Source organism: Salmo trutta, unplaced genomic scaffold, assembly GCF_901001165.1.
Source record: "Salmo trutta unplaced genomic scaffold, fSalTru1.1, whole genome shotgun sequence".
In the NCBI taxonomy this organism is placed as follows: Eukaryota; Metazoa; Chordata; class Actinopteri; order Salmoniformes; family Salmonidae; genus Salmo; species Salmo trutta.
The window spans coordinates 3713980-3735231 of record NW_021822911.1 but is presented as its reverse complement, the minus strand read 5'-3'; the positions used below and the strand labels follow the sequence as shown (position 1 = coordinate 3735231).

The 21252-nt window shown below is 41.1% G+C and overlaps 2 protein-coding genes across 2 annotated transcripts; both read left to right on the top strand.

The window, feature by feature from the left end:
- Positions 1–7398: 7398 nt before the first annotated feature.
- Positions 7399–8739, top strand: LOC115186766 (zinc finger protein 135-like; the record flags this gene model as incomplete). The annotated part of the gene is made up of 1 exon (XM_029746272.1): positions 7399–8739. A coding segment is annotated over one exon (1185 nt), but the record flags the coding sequence as incomplete, so codon positions are not given.
- A 10926-nt stretch (positions 8740–19665) lies between these two features.
- On the top strand, positions 19666–21051 carry LOC115186408 (zinc finger protein 271-like; the record flags this gene model as incomplete). The annotated part of the gene is made up of 1 exon (XM_029746049.1): positions 19666–21051. A coding segment is annotated over one exon (1386 nt), but the record flags the coding sequence as incomplete, so codon positions are not given.
- Positions 21052–21252: the final 201 nt, after the last annotated feature.

Here is a 21252-nt window from a genome sequence, read left to right as displayed (position 1 = left end):
GTGGATGAGCGAGTGCATCTTCAATCTGTACCCATTGTTCCTCTTTAGTGCATTTAACTATACAGTACCAGTCAAAAGTTTGGACACAACTACTCATTCAAGGGTTTTTCTTTAATTTTACTATTTTCTAAATTGTAGAATAATAGTGAAGACATCAAAACTATGAAATAACACATATGGAATCATGTAGTAACCAAAAAAGTGTTAAACAAATCAAAATATATTTTAGGTTCTTCAAAGTAGCCACCCTTTGCCTTGATGACAGCTTTGCACACTCTTGGCATTCTCTCAACCAGCTTCACCTGGAATGATTTTCCAACAGTCTTGAAGAAGTTCTCACATATGCTGAGCACTTGTTAGCTGCTTTTCCTACACTCTGTGGTCCAACTCATCACAAACCATCTCAATTGGGTTGAGGTCGGGTGGTTGTGGAGGCCAGGTCAACTGATGCAGCACTCCATCACTCTCCATGGTCAAATAGCCATTACACAGCCTGGAGGTATGTTTTGGGTCATTGTCCTGTTGAAAAACAAATGATAGTCCCACTAAGCACAAACCAGGTGATATGGCGTGTCGCTGCAGAATGTTGTGGTAGCCAAGCTGGTTAAGTGTGCCTCGAAATCTAAATAAATCACAGACAGTGTCACCAGCAAAGCACCCCCACACCATCACATCTCCTCCATGTTTCACGGTGGGAACCGCACATGCGGAGATCATCCGTTCACATAGTCTGCGTCTCACAAAGACACGGCGGTTAGAATCAAAAATCTCAAATTTGGACTCATCAGACCAAAGGACAAATTTCCCTGGTCTAATGTCCATTTCTTGTGTTTCTTGGCCCAAGAAAGTCTCTTCTTATTATTGATGTCCTTTAGTGGTGGTTTCTTTGCAGCAATACGACCATGAAGGCCTGATTCACACAGTCTCCTCTGAACAGTTGATGTTGAGATGTGTCTGATACTTGAACTCTGTGAAGCATATATTTGGGATGCAATCTGAGGTGCAGTTAACTCTAATGAACTTATCCTCTGCAGCAGAGGTAACTCTGGGTCTTCCTTTCCTGTGGCAGTCCTCGTGAGGGCCAGTTTCATAGTGCTTGATGGTTTATGCGACTGCACTTGAAGAAACTTTAAAAGTTCTTGACACTTTCCGGATTGACTGACCTTCATGTCTTAATGTAATGATGAACTGTCATTTCTCTTTGCTTATTTGAGCTGTTTGTGGCATAATATGGACTTGGTCTTTCAGCAAATAGGGCTATCTTCTGTATACCAACCCTACTTTGTCACAACACAACTGATTGGCTCAAACGCATTAAGAAATATTCTAGTGTTATAGTGTTCTAAAACTTTTTCTAGTGTTCTAAAACTTTTGACCGGTAGTGTATATTAAAGGAGATCTAGACTGTAGATCATCAGTTATTAGGTCTGCTATCATGTTATATATATTTATATATTAAAGGAGATCTAGACTGTAGATCATCAGTTATTAGGTCTGCTATCATGTTATATATATTTATATATTAAAGGAGATCTAGACTGTAGATCATCAGTTATTAGGTCTGCTATCATGTCATATATATTTATATATTAAAGGAGATCTAGACTGTAGATCATCAGTTATTAGGTCTGCTATCATGTTATATATATGTATATATTAAAGGAGATCTAGGCTGTAGATCATCAGTTATTATTTTTTTTCCTATTGTCATTTCGTTTTTTCCATGTTAATTTTATGTCCTGAGATTTTAGAGGATTCTGAAAATATTTTTAGCAGGGGGGCATTGAGTTTTCAATATTGGTCATGTACTGTATATCAGTACATTTAGTTTATATTCATGTTTAAAAATACTGACACCTGTTATGTGCAAACAGGAAGGGGGAGAGGGGACACTTCCGGAGCGAGCAGTCGCACTTCGCTTCGCTCCACAGGTAATATTACACTTCTTTACATTACAACGGTTTGGTTTGATTGATCTGAGCAATTTTTCTTAGCTGTCAAAGATAATTGTGTAGTTTAGAGTAATTAGAGTAATTATCGAGGCTAGCTATTTTTTCGTCCTCCTAACGTAGTCAACACTGCTAGCTGCTAGCTAGTCAACACTGCTAGCTAGCCAACCTCTACCGACTAGCAGCACTGTAGAAACTATTACATTACAACGGAACGACTTGATTAGTGTAGTGTTAGTGTTAGTTAGCTAGCTACATAGTTGTCTTTGCTGTCCTTGTATCTAAGATAATTGTGTAGTTTAGAGTAATTATCGAGGTTAGCTAGCCAGCCGCGACGCGACGCCTTGTCCAGACTCCAGACTTAGTCAACTTACCTAGTCATCAAACCCACTGCTAGCTAGTGGGTTTGCTAGCTAGCCAACCGTTACCGACTAGCAGCGCTGTAGATACTAATACATTACAACGGAACGATTTGACTAGTGCAGTGTTAGCTAGCCTCGATACTTAGTCAACCTACCTAGTCATCAAACCCACTGCTACCTAGTGTGTTTGCTAGCTAGCCAACCGTTACCGACTAGCAGCGCTGTAGATACTAATACATTACAACGGAACGATTTGACTAGTGCAGTGTTAGCTAGCTAGCTACATAGTTGTCTATTTTCGTCATTTTAGTCAATAAGATTTTCGCAACGTAAGCTTAACTTTCTGAACATTCGAGACGTGTAGTCCACTTGTCATTCCAATCTCCTTTGCATTAGCGTAGCCTCTTCTTTAGCTTGTCAACTATGTGTCTGTCTATCCCTGTTCTCTCCCCTCTGCACAGGCCATACAAACGCTTCACACCGCGTGGCCGCTGCCACTCTAACCTGGTGGTCCCAGCGCGCACGACCCACGTTGAGTTCCAGGTCTCCGGCAGCCTCGGAATTGCCGGTCTGCGGCCAACAAGGCAGAGTTCATCTCAGCCTATGCTACCCTCCAGTCCCTAGACTTCTTGGCGCTGACGGAAACATGGATTACCACAGATAACACTGCTACTCCTACTGCTCTCTTCTCGTCTGCCCACGTGTTCTCGCATACCCCTAGAGCATCGAGCCAGCGGGGTGGTGGCACTGGAATCCTCATCTCTCCCAAGTGGACATTCTCTCTTTCTCCCCTGACCCATCTGTCTATCTCCTCATTTGAATTCCATGCTGTCACAGTTACCAGCCCTTTCAAGCTTAACATCCTTATCATTTATCGCCCTCCAGGTTCCCTTGGAGAGTTCATCAATGAGCTTGACGCCTTGATAAGTTCCTTTCCTGAGGATGGCTCACCTCTCACAGTTCTGGGTGACTTTAACCTCCCCACGTCTACCTTTGACTCATTTCTCTCTGCCTCCTTCTTTCCACTCCACTCCTCCTTTGACCTCACCCTCTCACCTTCCCCCCCTACTCACAAGGCAGGCAATACGCTTGACCTCATCTTTACTAGATGCTGTTTCTTCCACTAATCTCATTGCAACTCCCCTCCAAGTCTCCGACCACTACCTTGTATCCTTTTCCCTCTCGTTCTCATCCAACACTTCTCACTCTGCCCCTACTCGGATGGTATTGCGCCGTCCCAACCTTCGCTCTCTCTCTCCCGCTACTCTCTCCTCTTCCATCCTATCATCTCATCTCCCTGCTCAAACCTTCTCCAACCTATCTCCTGATTCTGCCTCCTCAACCCTCCTCTCCTCCCTTTCTGCATCCTTTGATTTTCTCTGTCCCCTATCCTCCAGGCCGGCTCGGTCCTCCACTCCTGCGCCGTGGCTCGACGACTCAATGCGAGCTCACAGAACAGGGCTCCGGGCAGCCGAGCGGAAATGGAGGAAAACTCGCCTCCCTGCGGACCTGGCATCCTTTCACTCCCTCCTCTCTACATTTTCCTCTTCTGTCTCTGCTGCTAAAGCCACTTTCTACCACTCTAAATTCCAAGCATCTGCCTCTAACCCTAGGAAGCTCTTTGCTACCTTCTCCTCCCTCCTGAATCCTCCTCCCCCTCCCCCCCCTCCTCCCTCTCTGCGGATGACTTCGTCAACCATTTTGAAAAGAAGGTTGATGACATCCGATCCTCGTTTGCTAAGTCAAACGACACCGCTGGTCCTGCTCACACTGCCCTACCCTGTGCTTTGACCTCTTTCTCCCCTCTCTCTCCAGATGAAATCTCGCGTCTTGTGACGGCCGGCCGCCCAACAACCTGCCCACTTGACCCTATCCCCTCCTCTCTTCTCCAGACCATTTCCGGAGACCTTCTCACCTCGCTCATCAACTCATCCTTGACCGCTGGCTACGTCCCTTCCGTCTTCAAGAGAGCGAGAGTTGCACCCCTTCTGAAAAAACCTACACTCGATCCCTCCGATATCAACAACTACAGACCAGTATCCCTTCTTTCTTTTCTCTCCAAAACTCTTGAACGTGCCGTCCTTGGCCAGCTCTCCTGCTATCTCTCTCAGAATGACCTTCTTGATCCTAATCAGTCAGGTTTCAAGACTGGGCATTCAACTGAGACTGCTCTTCTCTGTGTCACGGAGGCTCTCCGCACTGCTAAAGCTAACTCTCTCTCCTCTGCTCTCATCCTCCTAGACCTATCTGCTGCCTTTTGATACTGTGAACCATCAGATCCTCCTCTCCACCCTCTCCGAGCTGGGCATCTCCGGCGTGGCCCACGCTTGGATTGCGTCCTACCTGACAGGTCGCTCCTACCAGGTGGCGTGGCGAGAATCTGTCTCCGCACCACGTGCTCTCACCACTGGTGTCCCCCAGGGCTCTGTTCTAGGCCCTCTCCTATTTTCACTATACACCAAGTCACTTGGCTCTGTCATATCCTCACATGGTCTCTCCTATCATTGCTATGCAGACGACACACAATTAATCTTCTCCTTTCCCCCTTCTGATAACCAGGTGGCGAATCGCATCTCTGCATGTCTGGCAGACATATCAGTGTGGATGACGGATCACCACCTCAAGCTGAACCTCAGCAAGACGGAGCTGCTCTTCCTCCCGGGGTAGGACTGCCCTTTCCATGATCTCCCCATCACGGTTGACAACTCCATTGTGTCCTCCTCCCAGAGTGCTAAGAACCTTGGCGTGACCCTGGACAACACCCTGTCGTTCTCCACTAACATCAAGGCGGTGACCCGGTCCTGTAGGTTCTTTCTCTACAACATTCGCAGAGTACGACCCTGCCTCACACAGGAAGCGGCGCAGGTCCTAGTCCAGGCACTTGTCATCTCCCGTCTGGATTACTGCAACTCGCTGTTGGCTGGGCTCCCTGCCTGTGCCATTAAACCCCTACAACTCATCCAGAACGCCGCAGCCCGTCTGGTGTTCAACCTTCCCAAGTTCTCTCACGTCACCCCGCTCTCTCCACTGGCTTCCAGTTGAAGCTCGCATCCGCTACAAGTCCATGGTGCTTACCTACGGAGCTGTGAGGGGAACGGCACCTCCGTACCTTCAGGCTCTGATCAGGCCCTACACCCAAACAAGGGCACTGCGTTCATCCACCTCTGGCCTGCTCGCCTCCCTACCTCTGAGGAAGCACAGTTCCCGCTCAGCCCAGTCAAAACTGTTCGCTGATCTGGCACCCCAATGGTGGAACAAGCTCCCTCACGACGCCAGGACAGCGGAGTCAATCACCACCTTCCGGAGACACCTGAAACCCCACCTCTTTAAGGAATACCTGGGATAGGATAAAGTAATCCTTCTAACCCCCCCCCCCCCCCAAAAGATTTAGATGCACTATTGTAAAGTGGTTGTTCCACTGGATATCATAAGGTGAATGTACCAATTTGTAAGTCGCTCTGGATAAGAGCGTCTGCTAAATGACTTAAATGTAAATGTATGTAAATGGGACATCCCTGTCTTGTGCCCATTTCTAAAGCAATTTAATCAGATAATGATTGTAAGTTGCTTTGGATATAAGTGTCTGTTAAATGGCATATATTATGATAAGTAAAGAAAATAAACCTGGCAAATGTCTTGCAGCTCTCAGAAAAGGAATACATGCTAAACCGGTTATGATTTTAAAAGATAGAAAAGCAGTAATTAGAAACAACAATGTGATTTAATTACAATTTTAAAAGCTTCTATGAACTTTTATATAAATAAGAATAAAACAACAGTTGAATGGATCCTATGCCTTCTTAGACTCAACAACTCTGAAACCACTATCAGCAAGAAAAAATATCTATACCAACAGTACTGCCGGGAATCGGAGTTGAGATTTGTTTCCCTTTTCCTCAAGTGACTGTCTGATCGGAATGATTTCTTTTTTTCTTCAGCCTAGAAGACAGGTCCTGGACGAATCACATGGACTGGACCTTGATCTCCCCCCCCCCCCCCCCCCCCCCGCTCTCAGAATGTTGACTTTGTTCTGATAATTCCACATCTTAAGGGTATTACCAAGGGTATTTAGCGTTTTTCTGCTTAACGCCGGTTCAGTGGCATTGGGCATCTTTGACTATTGTTATCTACATTGCTCCAGATCCTCCGGTGATACAGCCACGCCAAGCTCCTCCAATATCAGCTTGATAATGGAACTGGAAAGGTCTCTTTTTTTTACCTCATTTTCCGGTAGGGACAATATTCTCATGTTTTGTCTCAATCTGTTTTCTAGCTGATCCAGCTCATCTTCTAAAGTTTGCACCTTTGTTTCCAGATGGGGTATTGTGATGTGATTATGGGGTATTGTGATGTCATTATGGGGTATTGTGATGCCAATTTTGTTGTCTTGTTTGTCCACGCACCCACCCTGCACATCTGACAGATTCCACTTTCCTTTCTAACAAATCCACCCTTTTAACAACAGATTGCTACAGTTTGTGTATTTTGGTGTTGTAGCATTGAGAGTATTTTAGCTATGCTTTCCTGGATATCCTTTAGCTGTTTGTTGCTCTCATTTGCATCTCCAAGTTGTTCTTTGTCTTTTTTCCTCTGAGGGAATCCATGGCTTGTTGGGTTCGAGTCTCAGCGTCGCTTTACTCACAGATTGGTTCACTGTTGTATGTAACTGACCTCTCACTCTCCCCCGGTTGCTTGGAGAAAGATTCATCTATCAGTTTTAAATGCTTCGTTTAAACTATGTTGTCTGGCTTCTACATGTAATCACAGTTTTGATGTTCATGCGCCTCTTTACTGAACCAAGTTTATTTTTAAGGATGAAAGGTTTTAGGATGAAAATTTGTCTCAGGTTGAGGATCTGATTGGGATTTAAAACCTAACAGGAAGACAGTGTTATCAGTTTTGATCTCTCTGTTAAACTAAATACCCTCTTTGTCTTTGGCAGGAGCGAGACCAAACTCAGAGGAACCAGAGGCAGAGGTGTCCAAAACAGCAAGACGACACCACTGCTCCCAGTGTGGAAAAGTTTTTTCCCGTTTAGCATCCCTGAAAAGACATAAAAGAATACATACAGGAGAGAAGCCTACTACTGCTCCCAATGTGGAAAGAGTTTTACCCAGTTAGGAACCCTGAACATACATAAGAGAATACACTCTGGAGCGAAGCCTCACCAATGCACCAAGTGTGGAGAGGGTTTTTCCCATTTAAGGTTCCTAAAAATACACGAAAGAATACATACAGGAGAGAAGCCTTTCCACTGCTCCCACTGTGGAAAGTGTTATATCAAGTTAGGGAACCTAAAAGAGCATGAGAGGAAACACACAGGAGAAAAGCCTTTCCAATGTTCCCAGTGTGGAAAGAGTTTTACCTATTCACGGAACCTAAAAGGGCATGAGAGAATACACACAAGAGAGGAGAGGACTTACTACTACTGCTCTCAGTGTGGAAAGCGTTTTAGTTGGTTAAAGGATCTAAAACGGCATGAGAGAACACACACTGGAGAGACCCCTTACCAATGCTCTCAGTGTGGAAAGGCTTTCTCTCGTTTAGTGTCCCTGAAGATACACAAAAGAATACATACAGGAGAGAAGCCTTACCACTGCTCCCAATGTGGAAGGAGTTTTGCCCAGTTAGGAAGCCTGAAAGGGCATGAGAGAATACACACAAGAGAGGAGAGGACTTACTGCTCTCAGTGTGGAAAGCGTTTTATTTGGTTAAAGGACCTAAAACGGCATGAGAGAACACACAATGGAGAGACCCCTTACCAATTCTCTCAGTGTGGAAAGGCTTTCTCTCGTTTAGCGTCCCTGAAGATACACAAAAGAATACACTCTGGAGCGAAGCCTTACCATTGCGCCGAGTGTGGAACCGTTTTTCCTCATTTAGGTTCCTTGAAATTACATGAAAGAATACATACGGGAGAGAAGCCTTACCACTGCTCCCACTGCGGAAAGCGTTTTACCAGGTTAGGGCACCTAAAAGAACATGAGAGGACGCACACAGGAGAAAAACATTTCCAATGTTCCCAGTGTGGAAAGAGTTTTACCCATTCACAGACCCTCAAAGGGCATGAGAGAATACACACAAGACAGGAGAGGACTTACTATTACTGCTCCCAGTGTGGAAAGAGTTTTAGTTGTTTAAAGTACCTGAAAAGGCACGAGAGAACACACACTGGAGAGACCCCTTACCACTGCTCCCAGTGTGGAAAGAGTTTTACCCAGTTTGGGAGCCTGAACAAACATAAGAGAATACACTCTGGAGAGAAGCCCTAGCGGTATACAATAAAGACTGTATACCGGGGTATTTGGAAATAGCCACCACGGGATGGTTTTTCAATACATTATAATATTTGTAGCCACTTCAGTAAATACCTGTAGTCAACTTGTGCAATACATTAGGAGATAAAGCAGATGGCGATCTTCATTTCACCTGTCACATTATTTTACATTATGAAGCTAACCGTAGTTCCCCAGAACAGTTGAACCAGTCATGTGTTTGTTTGTAAATAAGAACAGAAAGCGAGAGCAGCTGAGTTCAGATGTGTATTGACGGGGGTCACGTTATATAATGAAAGTCATCAGTGTTTTTTTGGTTCAATAGCCTGATCACTTAAGTGTCACTAAAGCTTTAGCTTCACAGAAAATACATTAGTGCAACACATTTGTCCAGAAAATAGCTTAATTTTCATCAGATGACAAACAGAAATTCAACGCTATTTGGCTGGCAGCCACACAAGTAAATGAGTTTACAATGAAAATCAAGGTCTTTTTTTTTTAAATAATGCATGGCCATCATCATATTTCTAAACTTTTTATAATAGAAAGAATGTAGCCAGCTACCGTTCCTAATGTTTTGTTTTAAAGTGAATCTGTCATTTTAGCTGATAAAAGTAGTCTACAGGAGAACAGCACCAAGTAGCTCCACAAAGTCTGATGCAGAAATCACAATAACAAGCATCTTAGCTCTACAGGTACAAAACGCAGACAGATTTTTCTGACGAGTTTTACATATTTATCCTGCATGAAAAACTCATAATTCTGCATAAACGCCAAGTTTAACTTGCTAGTTATCTCAGTAGGTGGCTGAATTAGTAAGGAGACGGGTCATCATATATTGTTAACTTTCTGCTATGTTTGAAAAGGTCAAAGCACTTTGAATTAGTTATTTTTTTAAATCTACACACAATACCCCATAATGACATCACAATACCCCATAATGACAAGGCAATAACAGGTTTTTAGATACTTTTGCAAATGTATTAAAAACTAAAAATAGAAACCTTATTTACATAAGTATTCAGACCCTTTACTATGAGACTTGAAATTGAGCTCAGTTGAATCCTGTTTCCATTGATCGTCCTTGAGATGTTTCTACAACTTGATTTGAAGTCCACTTGTTTTAAATTCAATTGATTGGACATGATTTGGAAAGGCACACACCTGTCTATATAAGGTCCCACAGTTGACAGTGCATGTCCGAGCAAAAACCAAGCCATGAAGTCGAAGGAATTATCCGTAGGTTTCCAAGACAGGATCTGGGGAAGGGTACCAAAACATTTCTGCAGCATTGATGGTCCCCAAGAACACGGTGGCCTCCATCATTCTTAAATGGAAGAAGTTTGGATCCACCAAGACTCTTCCTAGAGCTGGTCGTCTGGCCAAACTGAGCAATCGGGGGAGAAGGGCCTTGGTCAGGGAGGTGACCAAGAAGTCACCTCCATGAGTTCCTCTGTGTAGATAGGAGAACCTTCCAGAAGGGCAAACCAATCAGGCCTTTATGGTAGAGTGGCCAGATGGAAGCCACTCCTTAGTAAAAGGCACATGACAGCCCGCTTGGAGTTTGCCAAAAGGCACCTAAAGGACTCTGACCATGAGAAACAAGATTCCCTGGTCTGATGGAACCAAGGTTAAACTCTTTGGCCTGAATGCCAAGCGTAACGTCTAGAGGAAACCAGGCACCATCCCTACGGTGAAGCATGGTGGTGGCAGCATCAGGCTGTGGGGATGTTTTTCAGAGGCAGGGACTGGGAGACTTGTCAAGATCGAGGGAAAGATGAACGGAGCAAAGTACAGAGAGATCTTTGATGAAAACCTGCTCCAGAGTGCTCAGGACCTCACACTGGGGCGAAGGTTCCCCTTCAACAGGACAATGATCCTAAACGCAGAGCCAAGACAACGCAGGAGTGGCTTCGGGACAAGTCTCAATGTCCTTGAGTGGCCTAGCCACAGCCTGGACTGAAACCTGATCGAACATCTCTGGAGAGACCTTAAAATAGCTGTGCAGCAAAGCTCCCCATCCAACCTGACAGAGCTTGAGAGGATCTGCAGAGAAGAATGGGAGAAACTCCCCAAATACAGGTGTGCCAAGCTTGTTGTGTCATACCCAAGAAGACTGGAGGGTGTAATTTCTGCCAAATGTGCTTAAACAAAGTAATGAGTAAAGGGTCTGAATACTTATGTAAATGTCGTATTTCCATTTTTTTTATTTTTATACATTTGCAAAAATTTCTAAAAGCCAGTTTTTGCTTTTTCATTATGGGGTATTGTGTGTAGATTGAAGAGGAAAAAAACTATTTTAATCAATTTTAGAATAACGTAACAAAATGTGTAAAAAGTCAAGGGGTCTGAATACTTTCCGAAGGCATTGTATGGTATGAGCATTTCTTGAGTCTAAACTTGAAACCTCATGAATTTAGTCGTTTTGTTTCATTTAGATAATTAGTATTCATCAAGCTAAATTAATATGAAAATGTGATTACGTTGTTGACATGAAACATTCACTACATCATGACTGTTCCCATATTAAAACATTCACTACATCCTGACTGTTCCCATATTAAAACATTTACTACATCATGACTGTTCCCATCAGTATTATTAAAACATTCACTACATCATGACTGTTCCCATATTAAAACATTCACTACATCATGACTGTTCCCATCAGTATTATTAAAACATTCACTACATCATGGCTGTTCCCATATTAAAACATTCACTACATCATGACTGTTCCCATCAGTATTATTAAAACATTCACTACATCGTGACTGTTCCCATATTAAAACATTCACTACATCATGACTGTTCCCATCAGTATTATTAAAACATTCACTACATCATGACTGTTCCCATCAGTATTATTAAAACATTCACAACATCATGACTGTTCCCATCAGTATTATTAAAACATTCACTACATCATGACTGTTCCCATATTAAAACACTCACTACATCATGACTGTTCCCATCAGTATTATTAAAACATTCACTACATCATGACTGTTCCCATATTAAAACATTCACTACATCATGACTGTTCCCATATTAAAACACTCAATACATCATGACTGTTCCCATCAGTATTATTAAAACATTCACTACATCATGGCTGTTCCCATCAGTATTATTAAAACATTCACAACATCATGACTGTTCCCATCAGTATTATTAAAACATTCACTACATCATCGCTGTTCCCATATTAAAACATTCACTACATCATGACTGTTCCCATCAGTATTATTAAAACATTCACTACATCATGACTGTTCCCATCAGTATTATTAAAACATTCACTACATCATGGTTGTTCCCATATTAAAACATTCACTACATCATGACTGTTCCCATCAGTATTATTAAAACATTCACTACATCATGACTGTTCCCATATTAAAACATTCACTACATCATGACTGTTCCCATCAGTATTATTAAAACATTCACTACATCATGGCTGTTCCCATATTAAAACATTCACTACATCATGACTGTTCCCATCAGTATTATTAAAACATTCACTACATCCTGACTGTTCCCATATTAAAACATTCACTACATCATGACTGTTCCCATCAGTATTATTAAAACATTCACTACATCATGACTGTTCCCATCAGTATTATTAAAACATTCACTACATCATGGCTGTTCCCATCAGTATTATTAAAACATTCACTACATCATGACTGTTCCCATCAGTATTATTAAAACATTCACTACATCATGACTGTTCCCATATTAAAACATTCACTACATCATGACTGTTCCCATATTAAAACACTCACTACATCATGACTGTTCCCATATTAAAACATTCACTACATCATGACTGTTCCCATATTAAAACATTCACTACATCATGACTGTTCCCATATTATAACATTCACTACATCATGACTGTTCCCATATTAAAACATTCACTACATCCTGACTGTTCCCATCAGTATTATTAAACATTCACTACATCATGACTGTTATGTGATTTTCTTTCAAGGAAAAGGACATTTCTAAGTGACCCCAAACTTTTGAACGGTAGTTTACATCTACATGATGTATTGTTACACCATGTGGGAGCAGTATAGACCTAGTCTGTTCATTATATACATTTACATGGTGTATTGTTACACCATGTAGCAGCAGTATAGACCTAGTCTGTTCATTATATACATCTACATGATGTATTGTTACACCATGTAGCAGCAGTATAGACCTAGTCTGTTCATTATATACATCTACATGATGTATTGTTACAACATGTAGGAGCAGTATAGACCTAGTCTGTTCATTATATACATCTATACGATGTATTGGTACACCAAAATAAAGGGAAATTACATCATTTTATACTAATACAATTGCTCAGAGAGAAATATTTAGTTTAACATGTAATTCTCAAAATGTAGGGGTCTGAATTATTGCCACCCATGTTTTCAATACTCCAGCACTCTCCCCTTGGGAGGATAACGACACTGAAATGTTTTATGAGATTAGAGAACACATTGGGTGGGATCTTAGACCATTCCTCCAAACAGAATCTGTCCAGGTCCTTGATTTATTTTGTCTGCGCTTGTGGACTGCCCTGTTCAATTCAAACCACAGGTTTTCAATGGAGTTCAAGTCCGAAGACTGAGATGGCCAATGAAAATGTTTATTTTTGTGCCCAATTAACCATTTCTTTGTGGATGTTGATGTGTCTTGCTGGAAGATCCACTTATGGCCAAGTTTCAGCCTCCTAGCAGAGAGGTAACTAGGTTTTGGGCTAAAATATCCTGCTAATGGGTAAAGTTAATTTATTTATTTTATACAGTAATTTTTGCTAATCTTTATCAAGGGTATCAATAACTAGGTGCTTATTTTGATATCTAGTTATTTGACTGAATATGAAATACAGATGTGGAGTAGATGTAGAGTTTGTTTTAAATTCTCATAAAAAAATCTGAACTAATCAAACAATACTTCTTGCTCTTTGTACGTGTTGATATAATATTCATATTTAATGAAGAGAAAAAAACGTTTCCCTAAACTGCTTTATAATATTATAATTCAATGAAGAAGAAAAATAGTTTTCCGTCCTCAACTGCGTTTCCTCCCTCCAGACAGCAGATGGCGATATGTGTCTTTCAGGCGATGTTTCTAGTGTGACGTATAATCTAGTGGACGGAACGCTTCTTCAACAACTGCAGCCACCTCGGTAGCTCGCTAGCCAACAAAGTCGGAACATTCAAGTTCTTTAGACAATTTCGTGGTTCATTTACCACTTTGCTTTAAACATACTTATGTGGAAACAACTAGCTACCCCATTTAATTGAATATTTACGTTGTAAGTCAACTAGCTGGCTGGTTAAGTTAGCACTAGTCTAGTCGCTAATGCTAACTAGCTAACATCCCCGACCATGAGTTCACTAAGCTACTCTCCTCCTGTTAAAGAAGAAGAGGTCTGCTGGACGGAGAAAGAAGCTCTGGTGAAAGAGGAGGAGGAAGAGGGACTTTGGCTCAACGTTGTCGTGAAAGAGGAAGAGGAGGGTGTCACACTACAAAGACAAGTAGAGGGTGAAGCTGTTACAGTGAAAGATGAAGAGAAAGACGTTACAGTTAAAGAAGAGAAAAACGCCTTCAGAGAGGAGGAGGATGTTACTGTGAAAGAAGAGGAGGAAGATGCAGTTTTTGGAGTGGAGGATGAAGTGAAAGAAGATGAAGACGTTTTTGGAATGAAGGATGAAGAGGGGGAGATTACTGTCACATTAGAGGAGGACGAAGAAGAGAAGACTGGAGAACTGATTAACACCAGTAAATACAGTGAGTACTATCTTATAAAACAGGGACATTGATCTGATTAACACCAGTAAATACAGTGAGTACTATCTAATAAAACAGGGACATTGATCTGATTACCACCAGTAAATACAGTGAGTACTATCTAATAAAACAGGGACATTGATCTGATTAACACCAGTAAATACAGTGAGTACTATCTTATAAAACAGGGACATTGATCTGATTAACACCAGTAAATACAGTGAGTACTATCTTATAACAGTCTTCCCTGTAGCTCAGTTGGTAGAGCATGGTGTTTGCAACGCATGGTGTTTGCAACGCCAGGGTTGTGGGTTCGATTCCCACGGGGGGCCATGTATGAAATGTATGCATTCACTACTGTAAGTCGCTCTGGATAAGAGCGTCTGCTAAATGACTAAAAATGTAAATAAAACAGGGACACAAGCCATTTTCTGGTATATAAATTATAAACACACTAAAGGGAAACAAATAAATGTTTTGTGCAAAATAGTGTTTTTTTTTTAGACAACTGCAAACTAGAAGGAGTGAGTGATGTCATAGTAAGGCCTCCAAGGAGTTGGCTTGATGGGAAGTCGTGATGTCATCCAATAGGATGCTGATCTTCATGTGAATATTCATTATTCTTTTTAAAATCCTTCCTGTTCTGTCAAGTTGGTTGTTGATCATTGCTAGAAAGCCATTTTCAAGTCTTGCCATTGACTTTCAAGACGATTTAAGTCCAAACTGTAACTAGGCCACTCAGGAACATTCAATGTCATCTTGGTAAGCTCCTCCAGTGTAGATTTGGCCTTGTGGTTTAGGTTATTGTCCTGTTAGGACAGTTTTTTTGTATTCAGATCTCTGAAATGCTCTCTACCTACGTAACATTTAGTGTCTCCTTATGTTACGCTGGGAAAACAGTTTTCATGGGCACAGAAATCTTAAATCATTTCAGAGTTTGCTAAATCCAGTGGTTCTAACCGAGAGTCACCTTAACTTTATTGACAACACCCAAATGGATACTGTCATTAATGCGGTTCTTAAATAATTACGCATAATACTTAATACTGTAGCTGTTTAGTTACAGTCACATGTTCAACTATCATCAGCTGATCCAGGAAATCATTTTCTGAATGACAGTCACATGACAAACATCACAACATGCAACAACAACCAAAGTGCTTCTTCATTCATTACACCGGTAAAGACAGTTATGCCGTGCTCCATGTTGGATCCAACATCTCAAACAAATTTATGTTTAGAATGTGTTATTGTCTACTTGATTTACAGTAGGGTCTCATTAGTCTGTCTGGACACAGAGATACTTAGCTCATAATATGTAGAGAACTGTTCCTTGATGGGTAGTCTATTGCACAACACACAGAGATATTTTCCTTTATTCAGGACATTTAGAATGACAACACATTACAGAGTAGCCTAGTGGGATTATTCACAAAATTATCTGGTGATCAGGTTATGAAATGTCATGACAAAGCCAGTTTAGTTCCCATGTTTTACCTGAAATATTAAATGATTTATAGTCCTAGGTCTATGTTGTTGTTAGGTGAAGTTATGGGTCCTACACTAGGTCTATGTTATTGTTAGGTGATGTTATGTGTCCTACAGTAGGTCTATGTTTTTGTTAGGTGATGTTATGGGTCCTACAGTAGGTCTATGTTTAAAGCATTTGATTTGGGACAATAACACAAACATTATATTAATCAGGTGATTCAAGCGAGCCTTACAATTATAATCCAAAAGTAATGTGAAATGCACTCATAAGCAACCTGTAAATGGAGGCTATTTTTGCTGTCAGCCTATGAGAACTCCCCTGAGTTTTCCCCCACGGTGGTGAATTAGTGAATAGACACAGAGCTTAATGTGAGTTTCCTTGAGGAGCACTCCTGATCTTGCGATGTAATATTCAGAATACATTGTGAGAAACTAAAATCTTTGCTCATCATTTTTTGCTCCAGGCAGATATACTACATCCATATCTAGCGGTTTCCTCATTTGCAGGGAGGTGTTTCTGCAATCAAATTGTGTATGCTTTGCCCTCGTGCTGCAATTTTAGAAACACAGAAAGGAGCCTATATTGGAGACCAAAAGTCGTCTGGCACACTGCTTAGGATTTCAGCAACTTTAATAACTTATTTCTAGTTACTACTAATGTGAAAACAAGACAAAATATGATTGTTGGTAAGTTGACTGTCTTAATGGTCAAATATTTTAACAGAAGTCAATCGTTGTACAAGTTCATGGGTATGATCTGGGCATCACCTTTTACCTCAAATAAACAATGGATTTCTGCTGTTGTGGGCCTTTAACCTCTTGCTTCTAGGCGTTCCGCTAGCGGAACCCCTAGCCAACAGCCAATGGGATAGCAGGGCGCGAAATACAAAACATCAAAAATCGAATAATTAAAATTTCTCAAACATACGACTATTTTACACCATTTGAAAGATACACACACTTCTCCTTAATCACACCACATTGTCCGATTTCAAAAAGGCTTTACGGTGAAAGCAAAACATTAGATTATGTTAGGCTACCACCCCAGCAAATAAACAACAACACAGCCATTTTCCAAGCAAGGGTAGCCATCCAAAAGCAGAAAACCAGCTAAAATTATGCACTAACCTTTGACGATCTTCATCAGATGACACTCCTAGGACATTATGTTAGACAATACATTCATTTGTTGTTCTATCAGGTTCATATTTATATAAAAAAAAAACATTTTACATTGGCGCATGACGTTCAGAAAATGGGCACATCAATTTACAGAAATACTCATCATAAACGTTGACAAAATATATAACAATTAATTAACCTCTCTAGGGTAGGTGGCAGTATTTTCACATCCGGATAAAAAACGTACCCGATTTAATCTGGTTATTACTACTGCCCAGAAACTAGAATATGCATATAATTGTTTGATTTGCATAGAAAACACCCTAAAGTTTCTAAAACTGTTTGAATGGTGTCTGTGAGTATAACAGAACTCATATGGCAGGCCAAAACCTGAGAAGATTCTGTACAGGAAGTGCCCTCTCTGACCATTTCTTGGCCTTCTATACCCTCTTTATCGAAAACAGAGGATCTCTGCTGTAACGTGACATTTTCTAAGGCTCCCATAGGCTCTCAGAAGGCGCCAGAATGTTGAATGATCCCTCTACAGTCCCTGGCTGAAAAACAGTAGCGCATTTGGATAGTGGTCGATCTGAGAACAATGAGACGGGCGTGCACGTGAAGAGTCCATTTTACATTTTCAGTCTTTGAACAAAAAAGACGTCTCCCGGTCGGAATATTATCGCTATTTTACGAGAAAAATTGCATAAAATTTGATTTTAAACAGCGTTTGAGATGCTTCGAAGTACGGTAATGGAATATTTTGAATTTTTTTGTCACGACATGCTTCCGCGCGTCACCGTTCGGATAGTGTCTTAAACGCAAGAACAAAACAGAGGATATTTGAACATAACTATGGATTATTTTGAACCAAAACAACATTTGTGGATGAAGTAGAAGTCCTGGGAGTGCATTCTGACGAAGAACAGCAAAGGTAATCCAATTTTTCTTATAGTAATTCTGAGTTTAGTGAACGCCAAACTTGGTGGGTGTCAAATTAGCTAGCCCGTGATGGCGAGCTATCTACTCAGAATATTGCAAAATGTGCTTTTGTCGAAAAGCTATTTTAAAATCTGACACCGCGATTGCATAAAGGAGTTCTGTATCTATAATTCTTAAAATAATTGTTATGTTTTTGGTGAACATTTATCGTGAGTAATTTAGTAAATTCACCAGAAGTTTTCGGTATGTTTGCTAGTTCTGAACGTCACATGCTAATGTAAAAAGCTGGTTTTTGATATAAATATGAACTTGATTGAACAAAACATGCATCTATTGTATAACATAATGTCCTAGGAGTGTGACATTATATGCTAGCTTGAAAAATGGGTGTCTGATTATTTCTGTCTGGGTACTCTCCTGACATAATCTAATGTTTTGCTTTCGTTGTAAAGCCTTTTTGAAATCGGACAATGTGGTTAGATAAAGGAGCGTCTTGTCTTTAAAATGGTGTAAAATAGTCATATGTTTGAGAAATTGAAGTAATAGCATTTTTAAGGTATTTGAATATCGCGCCACTCGATTCCACTGGCTGTTGACTAGGTGGGACGATTTCGTCCCACATACCCTAGAGAGGTTAAAGAATTATAGATAAACTACTCCTTTACGCAGCCGCTTTGTCAGATTTCAAAATAACTTTACGGAGAAAGCACATTGTTCAATATTCTGAGTACTGAGCCACATCATCAATCCAAGCTATACAGTTAGCCGTCCAGCCACGGCATCCACAAAACTCTGAAATATGTTTAAAATATTTTCTTACCTTTGCTGATCTTTGGCTGAATGCACTCGGAAGGACTCCCACTTCCACAGAAATGTTAATTTGTTCGATAAAGTCCATCATTTATGTCGAAATAAATCTGTTTTGATGGCGCGTCCAGATCACCATTCCAAAATGCATGAAGCGCGTCTATCCACCGTCGACGAAAAGTTATAATGTTCACTCAGCGTTTGTAGAAACATGTCAAACCATGTTCACAATCAATCTTTAGGGTGTTTTTAACGTAGAATTTCGATAATATTTCAGCCGGACAATAGCAGTTTCATTTCAGAAGAAAAAGAAAAATGGCTAACCCTTCGTGAAAACGCGCGAGGTAAGTCAGTGACCCCAGCGAGACCACTTACTGTTCCGGGTATTATTCAATCAAATTGCATTGTAGAAGCCTCAAACAAGGTTCTAATGACTGTTGACATCTAGTGGAAGCCTTAGGAAGTGCAAGTTGTAGTTTGGATAGAACATCATTTGAAATGACTACAACCCTGAGTGCCCACTTCCTGGCTGGATACCTCTCAGGTTTTTGCCTGCCATATGAGTTCTGTTATACTCATAGACATCATTCAAACAGTTTTATAAACTTTAGAGTGTTTTCTATCCAAATCTACTAATAATATGTAAATATTTGACTCTGGCCCCGAATAGTAGGCTGTTTCATTTGGGTACGTTTTTCATCCGGCCGTGAAAATACTACCCCCTATAGCGAACAGGTTAACCGTCTGTCTGATTTTGTCATTCACACAGGAGAGAGGCGGGACAGTCGTGGATCCTCTGGGGAGCCTCAACAACATCATGATGCTGACGAGGCAGAGAAGAGTCTCTCCAGATCAGAACACCTCAGGAAACACCAGCAGAGACCCACAAGGAAGATATCTCACTGCTGCTCTGACTGTGGGAAGAGATTCACCTCATCAGGCATTAAAATTCATCAGAGAATCCACACAGGAGAGAAATCTTTTAGCTGTACTCAATGTGGGATGAGTTTTACTGACTCTAGCAGTCTGACTAAACACCAGAGAATACACACAGTAGATAAACCTTATAGCTGTGGTCAATGTGGGAAGAGTTTTGTAAAATCTAGAGATCTGACAGTGCACCAGAGAATACACACAGGAGAGAAACCTTATAGCTGTGGTCAATGTGAGACAAGTTTTGGTCAATCTAGCCATCTGACAGTGCACCAGAGAAGACACACAGGAGAGAAACCTTATAGCTGTACTCAATGTGGGAAGAGTTTTGTTCAATCTAGCCAGCTCTCATTACACAAGAGAACACACACAGGAGAGAAACCTTATAGCTGTGATCAATGTGGGAAAAGTTTTACTAACTCTAGCAGTCTGACTCTACACCAGAGAATACACACAGGAGAAAAACTTTATAGCTGTGGTCAATGTGGGAAGAGTTTTGTTCAATTTGGCCAGCTGACTCGACACCAGAGAATACACACAGGAGAGAAATTGTATAGCTGTGATAAATGTGGGAAGAGTTTTACTAACTCTAGCAGTCTTACTAAACACCAGAGAATACACACAGGAGAAAAATCTTATAGCTGTGGTCAATGTGGGAAGAGTTATGTTAAGTCTACAGATCTGACAGTGCACCAGAGAATACACAAAGGAGAGAAATCTTATAGCTGTGATCAATGTGGAAAGAGTTTTCCTGCATCTGGCAATCTGACTCGACACCAGAGAACACATACAGGAGAGAAAGCTTATAGCTGTGATCAATGTGGAAAGAGTTTTGCTGCATCTGGCAATCTGACTAGACACCAGCGAGTACACACAGGAGAGAAACCATTCCACTGTTCAGATTGTGGAAAAAGATTCTCAACTTCACAGAACTTGAAGATGCACCAGAAAACACACACAGGAGATAAACCTTATAGCTGTGGTCAATGTGGGAAGAGCTTTATTACATCTAGCCATCTAACACGACACCGGAGAACACACACAGGAGATAAACCTTATAGCTGTGGTCAATGTTGGAAGAGCTTTATTAAATCTGGCCATCTGACAGTACACCAGAGAACACACACAGGAGAGAAACCTTTTAGCTGTGATCAATGTGGAAAGAGTTTTACTGACTTTAGCAGTCTGACTAAACACCAGAGAATACACACAGGAGATAAACCTTATAGCTGTGGTCAATGTGGGAAGAGTTTTGTAAAATCTAGAGATCTGACAGTACACCGGAGAACACACACAGGAGAGAAACCTTATAGCTGTGATCAATGTGGGAAGAGTTATGTTTCATCGAGCGGTCTGACAGTACACCAGAGAACACACAGAGGAGAGAAATCTCTTAGCTGTGACCAGAGATAATCTGATAAAAGATCTCTGATCAAATATCAGAAAATAGATGGAGTTGTTTCATGATATCAATTAATTAATGTCACAATGTAGAATGTTTTAACATTGTAGGAGTATTTTAATGATGTCACAATGTAGAACCCTAAACGTTTGTCCCCTGTTCTATTG